General features: G+C 42.2%; 1 protein-coding gene across 3 annotated transcripts in view; it reads left to right on the top strand.

Annotated features, from left to right (window-relative positions):
• The window catches only part of EDC3 (enhancer of mRNA decapping 3), a 61,561-nt gene that overhangs the window by 20,262 nt on the left and 28,144 nt on the right, over positions 1–13,155 (top strand). For all 3 annotated transcript variants that reach the window (XM_011968527.1, XM_011968526.1, XM_011968528.1), the window contains 2 exons: positions 772–953; positions 3,774–4,093. In XM_011968527.1, the coding sequence (XP_011823917.1) occupies positions 790–953; positions 3,774–4,093 (484 nt within the window). In that variant the 5' untranslated portion in view covers positions 772–789. The remainder of the gene's footprint in view (positions 1–771; positions 954–3,773; positions 4,094–13,155) is intronic.

Genomic DNA, 13,155 nt, shown 5'->3' on the forward strand with positions numbered 1-13,155 from the left:
CCAGACGCAGTGGCTCACTCCTGTAATCCCAGCCCTTTGGGAGGCCGAGGCAGGCAGATCACCTGAGGTCGGGAGTTTTAGACCAGCCTAGGCAGGCAGATCACCTGAGGTCGGGAGTTTTAGACCAGCCTGACCAACATGGAGAAACTCCGTCTCTACTAAAAATAAAAATACAAAATTTGCCGGGTGTGGTGACCCATGCCTGTGATCCCAGCTACTTGGGAGGCTGAGGCAGGAGAATCGCTTGAACCCGGGAGGCAGAGGTTGTGTTGAGCCGAGATCGCGCCATTGCTCTTCAGCCTGGGCAACAAGAGTGAAACTCCGTTTCAAAAAAAAAACAGAACAAAAGGCAACTACCGAGAGTTTATTATTATTATCAGCAACAGTGGCATTACCAGTATTTGTTTTTTTAGTATATTATTTCTCAGTAACATACTCTCTTTGAAAGCATTTTGGCAGCAGATTTATTAAAACACAATATAAACAGATTACAGTTTGTGTGACTTGATGTGTGATAAATATTATCTTTATCCAATGTATGTGCTTTAAAGCAATTGTAAGATCTTTATATGTATTAAATAATATTACTTATTAATATGTATACTCCTGAAAAAGTTTTTTAATTTTTTAATGGTTTATTGCCTTAGTTAACAATGTGATAGAATATGTTTTATTAACCAACACTTGGTACAGAGCCTGATGTATTTGCTGAATTTAATTAAAAGTTTGTCTTTTCACCAAGGCACACTGAATAGTTCCTTCTCTTCACAGTGGTCTCACATCTGAAACATGGCTACAGATTGGCTGGGAAGTATTGTGTCCATCAATTGTGGAGATAGCTTGGGTGTCTATCAGGGAAGAGTGTCAGCTGTGGATCAGGTCAGCCAGACCATTTCTCTCACCCGGCCTTTCCATAATGGAGTGAAGTGTCTTGTTCCAGAAGTCACCTTCAGGTGAGTGTCCTGACTGACTCTTCTGAATCCAATCTGGTGGTCTGTGGAGCTTGAACCTAGGTCTGATTGCTAGCATTCTCTTGGCATATGGCCGCTTTTTGTATTTTTAGTAGAGATGGGGTTTCACCATGTTGGCCAGGCTGGTCTCGAACTACTGGCCTCAAGTGATCTGCCCGTCATGGCCTCCCAAAGTGCTGGGATTTCAGGTGTGAACCACCATGCCCGGCCTATACTGTTTATTTCCTCTTTGCATTCTGATATTCATTCCTTGGCCTCCCCTGTATTAAAAACAACCTTCTCCCTTAGACCTTGCGTTTGCCACTAGGTATTGTGTCATTTCCCTTCCCTTGAACCCATCATCCTTGTCAGAGCCGAATAGTCTGCTTTCTCTATATTTTGTGGCTTCATTCTCTAGACCCTCTTTACCCTACCATTATCTTTTTTTCTAACTTTGTCATCTTGCTGAATTAGCTTTTGCCAAGGTTACAAATAGCCTAATGGCCAAATTTACTGAGAGTATCTCAATCCCAATCTGATTTGAATGCTCCCTCATGGCTGTAGTGGCTTATGACTGTAATGCCAGCACTTTGGGAGGCCAAGGCAGGAGAATCACTTGAGCCCAGGATTTCAAAACTGGCTGGTCAACATAGTGAGACCTCATCTTTACAAAAGAAAAATTTAAAAGCTTAGCTGAGCGTGGTGGCATGTGCCTGTAATCCCAGCTACTCCTGAGGCTGAGACAGGAAGATCACTTGAGCCTAGGAGTTGGAGGTCGCAGTGAGCCATGATAGCACCACTGCACTCCAGCCTGGGTGATAGAACAAGACCCTGTCTCTAAAAAAACTTTTTTTTTTTTTTTTTTGAGATGGAGTCTCACTCTGTTTCCCAGGCTGGAGTGCAGTGGCATGATCTCAACTCACTGCAACCTCCGCCTCCCAGGTTCCAGCAATTCTCCCACCTCAGCCTCCAGAGTAACTAGGATTACAGGCGCTTGCCACCACGCCCGGCTAAGTTTTTGTATTTTTAGTAGAGATTGGGTTTCACCGTGTTAGCCAGGCTGGTCTCGAACTCCTGACCTGAAGTGATCCGCCCACCTCGGCCTCCCAAAGTGCTGGGATTACAGGCGTGAGCCACCGCGCTCAGCCAGTGCTTCCTAACTTCTGAAGTACAGTATTCTCCTTTAGTTTCCCTGTCACTTCTGGTTTTTCTTTGCATGTATTCCACATATTCCTCCATTCCTTTACTTTTATGTTCCTTTTCTTCTTCTCACCTGTTAAGATTGAATTACTCAGCATTTTATCTTTGGTTCTTTTCTCAGCTTTTATTCTCTAGACAATCTCATGTGTACCTTATACATTAATGAGACCTGAAATCTTTAACTTAGGCCCATTATGAGACAGACACGTCATCTGCTGGTCATTTCCATTGGATATCCCACAAGGTATCTTAAATGCAAGATTTTTGGAGCTAATCTTGTTATGTCTTCCTGTAGATTTCTTTTTCCAAGGGCATACCCATTATTTATGATTAATAACACCTTTCCCCCACGTTAGAAACTTAGGAGTCATAATAAACTCTTTTTTCTCTTTAATCCTCGTGTTCACTTAGTTGCCAAAATCCTATGGATTTGAAATGTCTCTTGATCCCTTCTCCCTTTTCCCTTTGCAATTACCACTTGCTTGGTTCATCCCCTCTTATTTCTTGCTTGGTCTTCTAACTGGTACCACTGCCTCTTGTTTCTTCTCCTTCCCTATAGCCACCGGGAAAATCCATTGTGATCATGATGTGGTCCCTGGTTACCTCTGCAGCCTTACTTCCTGATGGCCTTCCACAAGCATCCTTCCCTTTAGTATCACCATAACATTTGCAGTTTCTCACATAGGCCATATTTTCTACATTTCCTTAGTCTCTGAGTCCCTACCTGAGATGCCTTTCTCCCTACTGTTCTTTGCTTAGCCTCTCCTTCCGCCTGTCCTGGCCAGATTTAGCTTAAGTATTACATTCATCTCCACCAGACTAACTTAAATATTTTGCTTTTAGGCTCTCTAGTCTCCTGTGCACACCCCTGTCATAACATTTAACACTTAAAAATTTTTTTTTTTTTTTTAGACAGAGTCTCACTTTGTTGCCCAGGCTGGAGTGCAGTGGTGCACTCTGCTCACTGTAACCTTTGCCTCCCAGGGTGAAACGATTCTCATGCCTCAGCCTCCTGGGTAGCTAGGATTACAGGTGTGCACCATCACACCCAACTAATTGTTTCTATTTTTAGTAGAGACAGGGTTTTGCCATGTTGACCAGGCTGGTCTCGAACGCCTCAAGTGATTCGTCTGCCTCGGCCTTCCAGAGTGCTGGGATTATAGGCATGAGCCATTGTGCCCAGCCCATGTAACACTTTTGATTGAATATGTACTTGTCTTTTCTACTGATCAGACTGAGTTCCTGTGGTCACATAGTGGTTTTCATCTCTATATACCAGATCAAAATAGTTCCTAGTGGAGGGCTTACCATATAGTATTTTATATTTATGCTTGTTGAATGAGCAAGGGAGTGAATGAATGAAAAAAAAGCCATTAAACATTGTGGGAATGTAAGATTAATATAGTTTTGTTGTTATCAATAGCCTCTTTTTAAAGGCCAGCATTGTGTCACTTGGACAGTTGGTGGCTGACCCCTGTCCTTAAGCACACAGCCCCCTTTCCTAGCCTCTGATAACTCATTAAAATGCAGTCCTGCAAAGGGGTAGCTGTTTGCTAATGAGCTCAGTTTCATCATTCTTACCACTATTATAATTTTGAGACTTGGCTTTTTTGTGTATTTCAGGGCAGGTGACATTACGGAGTTAAAAATTCTGGAGATACCAGGACCTGGAGACAACCAACATTTTGGAGACGTTCATCAGACAGAATTAGGCCCTTCTGGTGTTGGCTGCCAAGTGGGCATCAGTCAGAATGGCACAGGCAAGTTGGTCAAGAAGCCAACCTCTTCCAGCAGTGCCCCTCAGAATATCCCTAAGAGGACAGATGTGAAGAGCCAGGATGTTGCCGTTTCCCCCCAGCAGCAACAGTGTTCAAAGAGCTATGTCGACAGGCACATGGAATCCTTGAGTCAGTCCAAAAGTTTCCGTCGTCGGCACAACTCCTGTAAGTAGGGTCAAGTTGATACTTCTTCTCAATCTAGTATTTCAGGGCTATAAGCTATAAGCACTGCTGCTCTTTAAATAAATCCTTTATTACTCCAATAAAATGGATGCTGGCTGAGCTTCGCAAAAATACAACATGGTTCTCTTCCTCCAGGCCTAGTTCCTCAAGATGTTAAGGGAAAGGAAATAAGGTGTTAGGGATGCCTGTGAGCTTCCTGCCCTCTCTTACCACTTCCTTCGGGAAAAGTCCGCCCAAAGTTTACTGAGACTAACAGTGATGTTTTAAATCCAGTAAGTACTGGGTGTGGTGACATACATCTGTAGTCCCAGCTACTTGAGAGGTTGAGGCAGGAGGATTGTTTGAGCTCAGTTCAAGGCTAGTCTGGGCAAAATAGCAAGATTCTGTCTCTAAAAAAGGAAAAAAAACCTTAAATCCTCTTACTGATGTTGGTAGTAGTGTCTGAGTTGAACCTGCACTTGGGCTGTTCCAGAGGATTCTTGAGTAACTTCTCTTTCTGTGATTTGAGACTCATCCTCAGAAAAGAGGAGAGGACTGATCCAAACATCTCTGTGATCTTTCATTTTCTAGCAGAGTGACAATTTTTAATTTGCTGTATTTGTTCCTACTGACACATCAAGAAGAATGTGCATTGGTCTGTGTTGCTGCCCAGTTTTGTTTGATACTAACCAATTATTAAATGCCATTTGCTGATTATAAAACCATAGCTGTGGCCAGGCACGGTGGCTCACACCTGTAATCCTAGCACTTTGGGCGGGCAGATCACCTGAGGTCAGGCGTTTGAGGCCAGCCTGGCCAACATAGTGAAACCTCGTCACTGCTAAAAATACAAAAATTAGCTGGGCGTGGAGGCACATGCTTGTAATCTCAGCTACTTTGGAGGTTGAGGCAGGAGAATCCCTTGAACCCAGGAGGCAGAGGTTGCAGTGAGCTGAGATTGTGCCACTCCAGCCTGGGCGATAGAGCAAGACTCTGTCTCAAAAATAAAATAAATAATATAAAATGAAACCATAGTTGTGTTAGTGGTATGGTGGTGAGCATAGCTGGCTTCCAAAACCATAGTTAATTTACGAGAACTGTTCTTCTCCAACGTATTTACTAGAATAATGTTATGATAGTGAATCATAACATTCACTGGAATCTGTTATGCTCCTTAAATTAATATGAATGTTGTTTTAAAAAATTATTTCCAAATGGCAAACTATTCTCATTTTACTTAGATGGCTTTGTACTCAGAGATGGTAGCAGAATGTATTAGAAACTTTAAGTGAGAGACTGGGTGCAGTGGCTCACACCTGTAATCCCAACACTTCAGGAGGCTGAGGCAGGCGGATCGCTTGAGCCCCGGAGTTCGAGACCAGCCTGAGCAACATGGCAAAACCCCATCTCTACAAAAAAAAAATACAAAAAAATTAGCTGGGCATGGCGGCGTGCACCTGTGGTCCCAGCTACTCAGGAGGCTGAGGTGGAAGGATGGCTTGAGCCAGGGAGGCAGAGGTTGTGATTAGCCGAGATCATGCCACTGCACTTCAGCCTGGGTGACAGAGTGAGACTCTGTCTCAAAACGAACAACCAAAAGAAATTTTAAATGAGTATTCATTAACTCATTTAAAATTATAAGCTAGAGTCATGCTATGGCATTACCTTCTAAAAGGCACAATTTAGAGTGAGTTATGTCTCTCTAGACGTCACTCAGAAAGTTTATTACATAAAATTCCAGATACTTCTTGCTACCATTGTTGCTCCTCACACTGTGGTCCTGGTGGCATTGTAGTAAGGTTTTAGTGTGCTGGGTGAATTCTATTAATAGCTTGTGGTGTGACACCTGTGTCAGGGGCCAACATTTTTTTTTGAGATGGAGTCTCACTCTGTTGCCCAGGCTGGAGTACAGTGGTGTGATCTCAGCTCACTGCAACCTCCACTTCCCGTGTTCAGGTGATTCTCCTGCCTCAGCCTCCCTAGGAGCTGGTACTACAGGCACTTGCTGCCATGCCCGGCTAGTTTTTTTTTTTTTTTTTTTTTTTTCCTGAGATGGAGTTTCGCTCTTGTTGCTCAGGCTGGAGTGCAATGGCACGATCTCGGCTCGCAGCAACCTCCGCCTCCCGGGTTCAAATGATTCTCCTGCCTCAGCCTCCCGAGTAGCTGGGATTACAGGCATGCACCACCACGTCTGGCTAATTTTGTATTTTTAATAGAGATGGGGCTCCATGTTGGTCAGTCTGGTCTCAAACTCCCGACCTCAGGTGATCCGCCCACCTCGGCCTCCCAAAGTGCTGAGATTACAGGTATGAGCCACCGTACCAGGCTCCCTGGCTAATTTTTGTATTTTTAGTAGAGATGGGCTTTTGCCATGTTGCCCAAGCTAATTTCGAACTCCTGACCTCAGGTGGTCCGCCTGCCTCGGCCTCCAAAAGTGCTGGGATTACAGGTGTGAGCCACCATGCCTGGCCTAAAAAAATTTTTTAATGTATGTAATGTACAGTTTCAAGGTAGTTTCCTTTGGTGCATAAGAAACAACTATCTGAAATGATGATGTTTGCAAATATGAGACTGAAATTCACTTGTGAGTTCTGTATCCTTAGAAAAATTGTAGAATACTTGGATAGAAAATTATTCTTTCCATTTGGACTTTAACCTTCTCTATTTTGCTTGCATTCTGTTCTATTCTGTTCTGTTCTATTCTATTCTATTCTATTCTATTCTATTCTATTCTATTCTATTCTATTCTATTATTCTATTCTATTCTATTCTGTTCTGTTCTGTTCTGTTCTGTTCTGTTCTGTTCTGTTCTATTCTGTTGAGATAGGGTCTTGCCTTGACACTCAGGCTGGAATGCAGTGATACGATCACAGCTCACTACAACCTTGAACTCCTGGGCTCAAACAATCCTCCCACCTCAGCCTCCTAAGTAGCTGGGACTACAGATGTGTGCCACCATGCCTGGCTAGTGTTTTTATTTTTAGTAGAGATAAGGTCTCCCTATGTTGCCCAGTCTGAAAATCTTTTTTCTTTTACCAGAAATTGTTGATTTGTTAGAAGTTCATATAGGCAGTTTATAATCTTCCATGCACTTGAAGATGACCCTTATTAGCAATTCGTATTATTTTTTCCTACATATTTTTCTCCCTGTTATTAACATCTTACATTGGTATGGTACATTTGTTATGATTATTGAACCGGTGTTGATGCATTATCATTAAACAAAGTCCATATTTTATTCAGATTGCCTTAGTTTTTACCTGATGCCCTTGTTCCAGGATCCTGTCCAGTATATCACATCACATTTGGTAGTCATGTGTCTGCTTGGCTCTTACAGTTTCTCAGACCTTCCTTGTTTTTGATGACCTAGACATTTTGATGAATACTGGTCAGGTATTTTGTAGAATGTCCCTCACTTGGTAGTTGATGTTTTTCTCATGATTAGACTGGGGTTATATGTTTGGGGGTGGAAGACAACAGAGGTAAAGTACCATTTTCATCATTTTGTGTCAAGTGTATATATTGTCACTATGGTTTATAACTTTTGATGTTCACCTTGATCACCTGGCTAAAGTAGTATATATCTAATTTCTCCTCTGTAAAGTGACTCTTTCTTCCCCGTTACATATGTACTCTTTGGAAGGAAATCATTATGTGCAGCCCACACCCAGAGAGTAAGGAGTTGTGTTCCCGCTCCTTGAGGACACAGAGTCTTCAGACATTACTTGAAATTCTTTTATTCCAGAGATTCCTGTCTTCTCCCCCATTTGTTTATGTGTTCAGTCATTTATTTATATCAGCATGTACTCATGGGTATTTATTTTATACTTTGGCTTATAATTCAATATTACTTTATTTTGTTACTCAAATTATTTCAGTTTTGGCTAGTCTCCAATCTTTCACTTGGATCTCATGTCCCTTTGACATACTCCAGTGGAATTTTTTTGTTTTTGTTTTTGTTTTTAGTACTTAGGTAGTTTCTGACACTGAAAGATGCTTGTTACTGCCACTACTGCTGCTGCTGCTGCTCCTCCTCCTCCTCTTCCTCCTCCTCTCTCCCCCTCCCTCCCGCCCCTCCTCCCCAATTCTCCTTTCTTCCTTCTTCACTAGGTATGCTCATTGCTCCTGGGTGTCACCCTTATAGCTGACAGCAAGAAAATATGTGTATATACTTCTCTGCAGAGTTCACAGAAAAGAAAATATATATGTGTATATTTAACCAGTATATATATATATTTAAATATTTCTATATGTAACTATGTATATTTTACTATACTAAGAATGAGTTCATACTGATGTCTCCAACTTTAATCCATTACCACATGGATCCTTCTAGTCTTCTCCTTTTGCTTGTCTGTTACTTCTTACTCCAACAGTGAGAAACCTGTCTGCTATTGTCATTCATTCTTTACGTAATTATTCAATTCCAGTATACATGTATAGTGGTGTCAGAATTATTAACTCGTATCCCCATTCCTGTGGGAGACTGTCAAATAGAATATGTCACTTATGTACCGTTTCTTTTGCCTTTCATCTGACTCCATTCATTTCTAGAGTTATTTAGGTCTCCCATTTCCTTCATTGACTTGTTTCATATATTCATATTACAGTTAATTTGTTTTGTCACATTCTGCATTCCATCCTGGGGTCTCCTAACCTCTTAAATGATTTTTTAAAATTTGCATACACTAAGGCTCACTCTGTGCTGTAAAGCTCTGTGGGTTTTGACAAATACAGCATCGTGTATCTGTCATTACAGTGTTAAACAGAATAGTGCATTGTCCTAAACAATCTCTTGTGCCTCACCTGTTCAGCTGTCCCCACTTCCCCCGGCAACTACTGATTTTTTTATTATCCCATCTCTGCAGTTTTGCATTTTCCAGAATATCGCATAATTAAAAATATACAGTATATTGCCCTTTCAGACTGGCTTCTTTCACTTAGCAAGATGCATTTAAGATTCATTCATGTCTTTTTGTGGCTTGATAGCTCATTTCTTTAATTGATGGATAACGTTCCATTGTGTGGATGTATCAGTTCCATTCACCTATTGCAGGGCATCTTGGTGGCTTCCAGGTTTTGGTTATTCTGCTTTTGCTGTTTTGTCAGTTTCCTTTTTCTAGATTGTTAACTGTACATAAGTAAGGTAAAGAGATCGTAGGGCAGTAAAATGTTACTATTTTTCAAGGAACTTATTTAGAATCCAGATTAGTTTGGAAAATGTTTATGGCCTGGGAATTTGGTAATGAGACATGGCTCAGAATAGGTTGCTGAAAGAAGGTAGAGTTATAATTATTTTTCCACTCATTGAACCCTGTAAGTAGAAAGGTCTGCCTTAGAATTTTCTCCAGTTTATGTACGTTGACGTTGAGACTAGTAGATTGATGAAGCTATATAAATATCTGTCGGCCGGGTGTGGTGGCTCACACCTGTAATCTTAACACTTTGGGAGGCCAGAATGGGCAGGTTGCTTGAGCTCAGGAGTTTGAGACTAGCCTGGGCAACATGGTGAAACCCTGTCTCTGCAAAAATACAAAAAATAGCTGGGCGTGTTGGTGGGCGCCTGTAATGCCAGTTGCTCAGGAGGCTGAGGCATAAGAATTGCCTGAACCTGGGAGGTGGAGGTTGCAGTAAGCTGAGATTGTGCCACTGCCCTCCAGCCTGGGCAACAAAGCAAAACTCTGTCTCAGGAAAAAAAACAAAAAGAAAGAAAAGAAAGAAGGAAATGTAATCTGTCTTCATTTCTGGCTTTTAAGTGTTCTTTCAAGATTGCAATAAGGAGTTGAAGAATTTGTTGGTTTATAATAGTTACCTAATCCAACATTGATAATTTAGCACAAGCAGATTTTAATCTCTTCTCTTGGGGTGGGAGTGGGCTTAAAGAATCATATAAAGAATAGTTTTTCTGTGACCATTCAGAATGTTTGTCAAATAGATATAACATCAGTCCCAGGGAGCAGAGGGAAACCAAGCCTTGTTTAGGATGCAGCTCTGTGTATGGGTATAATTCATATTTATCAAATCCCATGTCACAGTTAAAAATGGTGGCCATGAGGGGCAAATGAAAGGCATCCCTCTCTGAAATCTTAGTCTATGAACTTGAATAGTCATTGGTAACATGCATTTGAATAAAAATTTAACAGTTAAGTTAAGGCTCTTTTGCCTGTAGAACATGAAAGTAGGTAGCTGAGGCCGGGCATGGTGGCTCATGCCTCTAATCCCAGCACTTTGGGAGACTGAGGTGCGCAGATCACCTGAGATCAGGAGTTTGAGACCAGCCTGGCCAACATGATGAAACCCTGTCTCTACTAAAAATACAAAAAATTAGCTGGGCCTGGTGGTGCATGCCTGTAATCCCAGCTACTCGGGAGGCTGAGGCAGGAGAATTGCTTGAACCCGGGAGGTGGAGGCTGCAATGAGCCGAGATCGTGCCATTGCACTCCAGCCTGGGCAACAAGAGTGAAACTGCATCTCAAAACAAACGAAGTATATAGCTGGCCTTTAGCTCATTTATATTTACAGAGAGGTGGTCCTATAGGCATGACATTGCCTCTGTTTAGCGCTGATTTCCATTTTTCTCTTTGTTACTGGAGGTGGAGAGAAATGAGAAATGGTATTGAACCTTTTAAATGGAAAGAAGGTCAATATTATCTTGTTGCAATATGGTTGGGCTTTAACAGTCTGTTCATTTTAACAGTCATCCCGCCACCTGAGGCAGGAAGTGAATTTTGCCAAGTTTTCATGGTCCTAGTGAGGTCTTCTTGACTTTTAAACTTCCTTGGATGTGCTTCATATATCTAATAGGCTTGAAAACCCAAGGCCTAGAATTTGAGAGTTAAGAAGAAGGTCCCATATATTCTCAGGCACCTTCTCATGATGCCTGTTGAATCTGGCAGTAAAACATTTGTAGTTTAACATTCAGGTACCCTTTAGTGTGGTAAGTGCAGGACAAAGTTCCCCCTTACAGTGTGTGTGTGACAAAAACCAATAAATAAGTGGCATTGAGGGTTACACAACAATGGGTTTGTTACAGGTTATCCTGGCCAAAGGGCCTCTGTGCCAGAGGCTGGCAGAAAAACGGCACAGAAAGGCGGCCAGCCTGCAGTCTTTTTTTTTTTTTTTTTTTTCTCTTGGAGACGTAGTCTCGCTCTGTCACCCAGGCTGGAGTGCAGTGGCACAATCTCGGCTCACTGCAAGCTCCACCTCCCAGGTTCAAGCCATTCTCCTGCCTCAGCCTCCCGAGTAACTGGGACTACAGGCGCCTGCCACCAACGCCTGGCTAATTTTTTTGTATTTTTAGTAGAGACAGGGTTTCACTGTGTTAACTAGGATGGTCTCGATTTCCTGACCTCGTGATCCACCCGCCTTGGCCTCCCAAAGTGTTGGGATTACAGGCGTGAGCCACCGCGCCCGACCCCTGCAGTCTTAATACTTGCATGGCCCTTGTAATTGAAAGGTAAAGAAATCTGGGAAGACTGTTTATCTTTTCCAATGGAAGTGTTTTTCTCTTGCAGTGGCCAAAGGCCAGTTTAATGCAGAGCCAGGCCCTTTGGGCTGAGTTAGCCAAGTACTGAGACAGCTTATTCACTCAGGACTTCCTAATATTTGTATTAAAGTAAGAGGAAAGGGAAGAATAAGAGACAACTGAGCACATTAGCCTGCCTTGCATTTATTTTATATTCTCTTACTGACCTGTGATGTCAGTATTTCCTCTTGGGAAATGTTTTTCACACTCCGCTTTCCTGACAGTGTTTAAAACATAGCTGGTCCTTAGTGTCTATGTCTCGAATGAATCAACTCTGCATTTAGAGGAGTACAGGAAAACATCTGAAAAGTTATGTTTGTAGAATCCTACAGCTGAGCCAAAAAACGGTGACCACTGCCCAGCATCATTAGGGCAGAATTAGGGCGTCTCCCATTGTGAACCCTATTAGTCTTTATAGTGGGGCACTTTGTCAACATGCTTTGAGCGAACTTTACAGCTAGTCATGTTTGTTTTCTTTACTTTTCTACTTTGCATTTCAGTAGCTCCTCCTCATGTGGCAGGATATGAAGTGGGTACTATTTTTTAGCTTTTTATTTTTATTTTTTATTTTTTGAAACTGAGCAAAAGTTTTCTTTCTACGCTGCACTCTCTCCCCTCAAATAAAGGTTGGGTATCTCTTATGCAAAATGCTAGGGAGCAGAAGTGTTTCAGATTTTGGATTATTTAAAAAGTATTTTGGAGTATTTCTGGAATACATACCAGTTGAGCATCCCTAATCCAGAAATCCAAAATGCTCCAATCAGCATTTTCTTTGAACACCACGTTGGCACTCAGAAATTTTTGGATTTTGGATGTTTGGATTAGGGATGCTCAGCTTGTGCTTTCAAACATTCATATTGGTGTTCAGTGGTTAGTGCACTGTTTAGGGCTAACAAATACTGGGCTAGTGGTTAGAGAAGCAACTCGTGCTTTTCTTTTTCTTTTTCTTTATGTTTTATTTTATTTTATTTTTTTGAGACGGAGTCTTGCTCTGTCACCCAGGCTGGAGTGCAGTGGCGCAATTTTGGCTCACTGCAACCTCTGCCTCCCGGTTTCAAGTGATTCTCCTGCCTCAGCCTCTGGAGTAGCTGGGATTACAGGCATGTGCCACCACGCCCAGCTAATTTTTATGTTTTTAGTAGAGACAAGTTTCCCCATGTTGGCCAGGTTGGTCTCGAACTCCTGAGCTCAGGCGATCCACCCACCTTGGCCTCCCACAGTGCTGGGATTACAGGTGTGAGCCACCTTGCCAGGCCAGCTCATGCTTTTCAAACTTTAGTTCCAGGGTAACTGACCTTCTACCAGTGTCATTTGGGAAGTCTGACCTGCCTTCAGAGTATTTGGGTCTTTGGATTCTAGATTCTTTCCTGTTTTCTCCTATGACTGTTTTTGTGCCTCTACCTGTTCCTCTTTAGCAGTATCTGTATCCTGTTTCCTCTGAGCTTTATTCTTGGTCACCTGGTTTCAGGAGCTTTGGGTTTTATCTGAATGGAAACGATTTCCCATTTTGCTTCCTTAACCCTGTCTTCTCCTTCATTGA

The sequence above is a fragment of the Mandrillus leucophaeus genome, unplaced genomic scaffold, assembly GCF_000951045.1.
Source record: "Mandrillus leucophaeus isolate KB7577 unplaced genomic scaffold, Mleu.le_1.0 Scaffold848, whole genome shotgun sequence".
Classification (NCBI taxonomy): Eukaryota; Metazoa; Chordata; class Mammalia; order Primates; family Cercopithecidae; genus Mandrillus; species Mandrillus leucophaeus.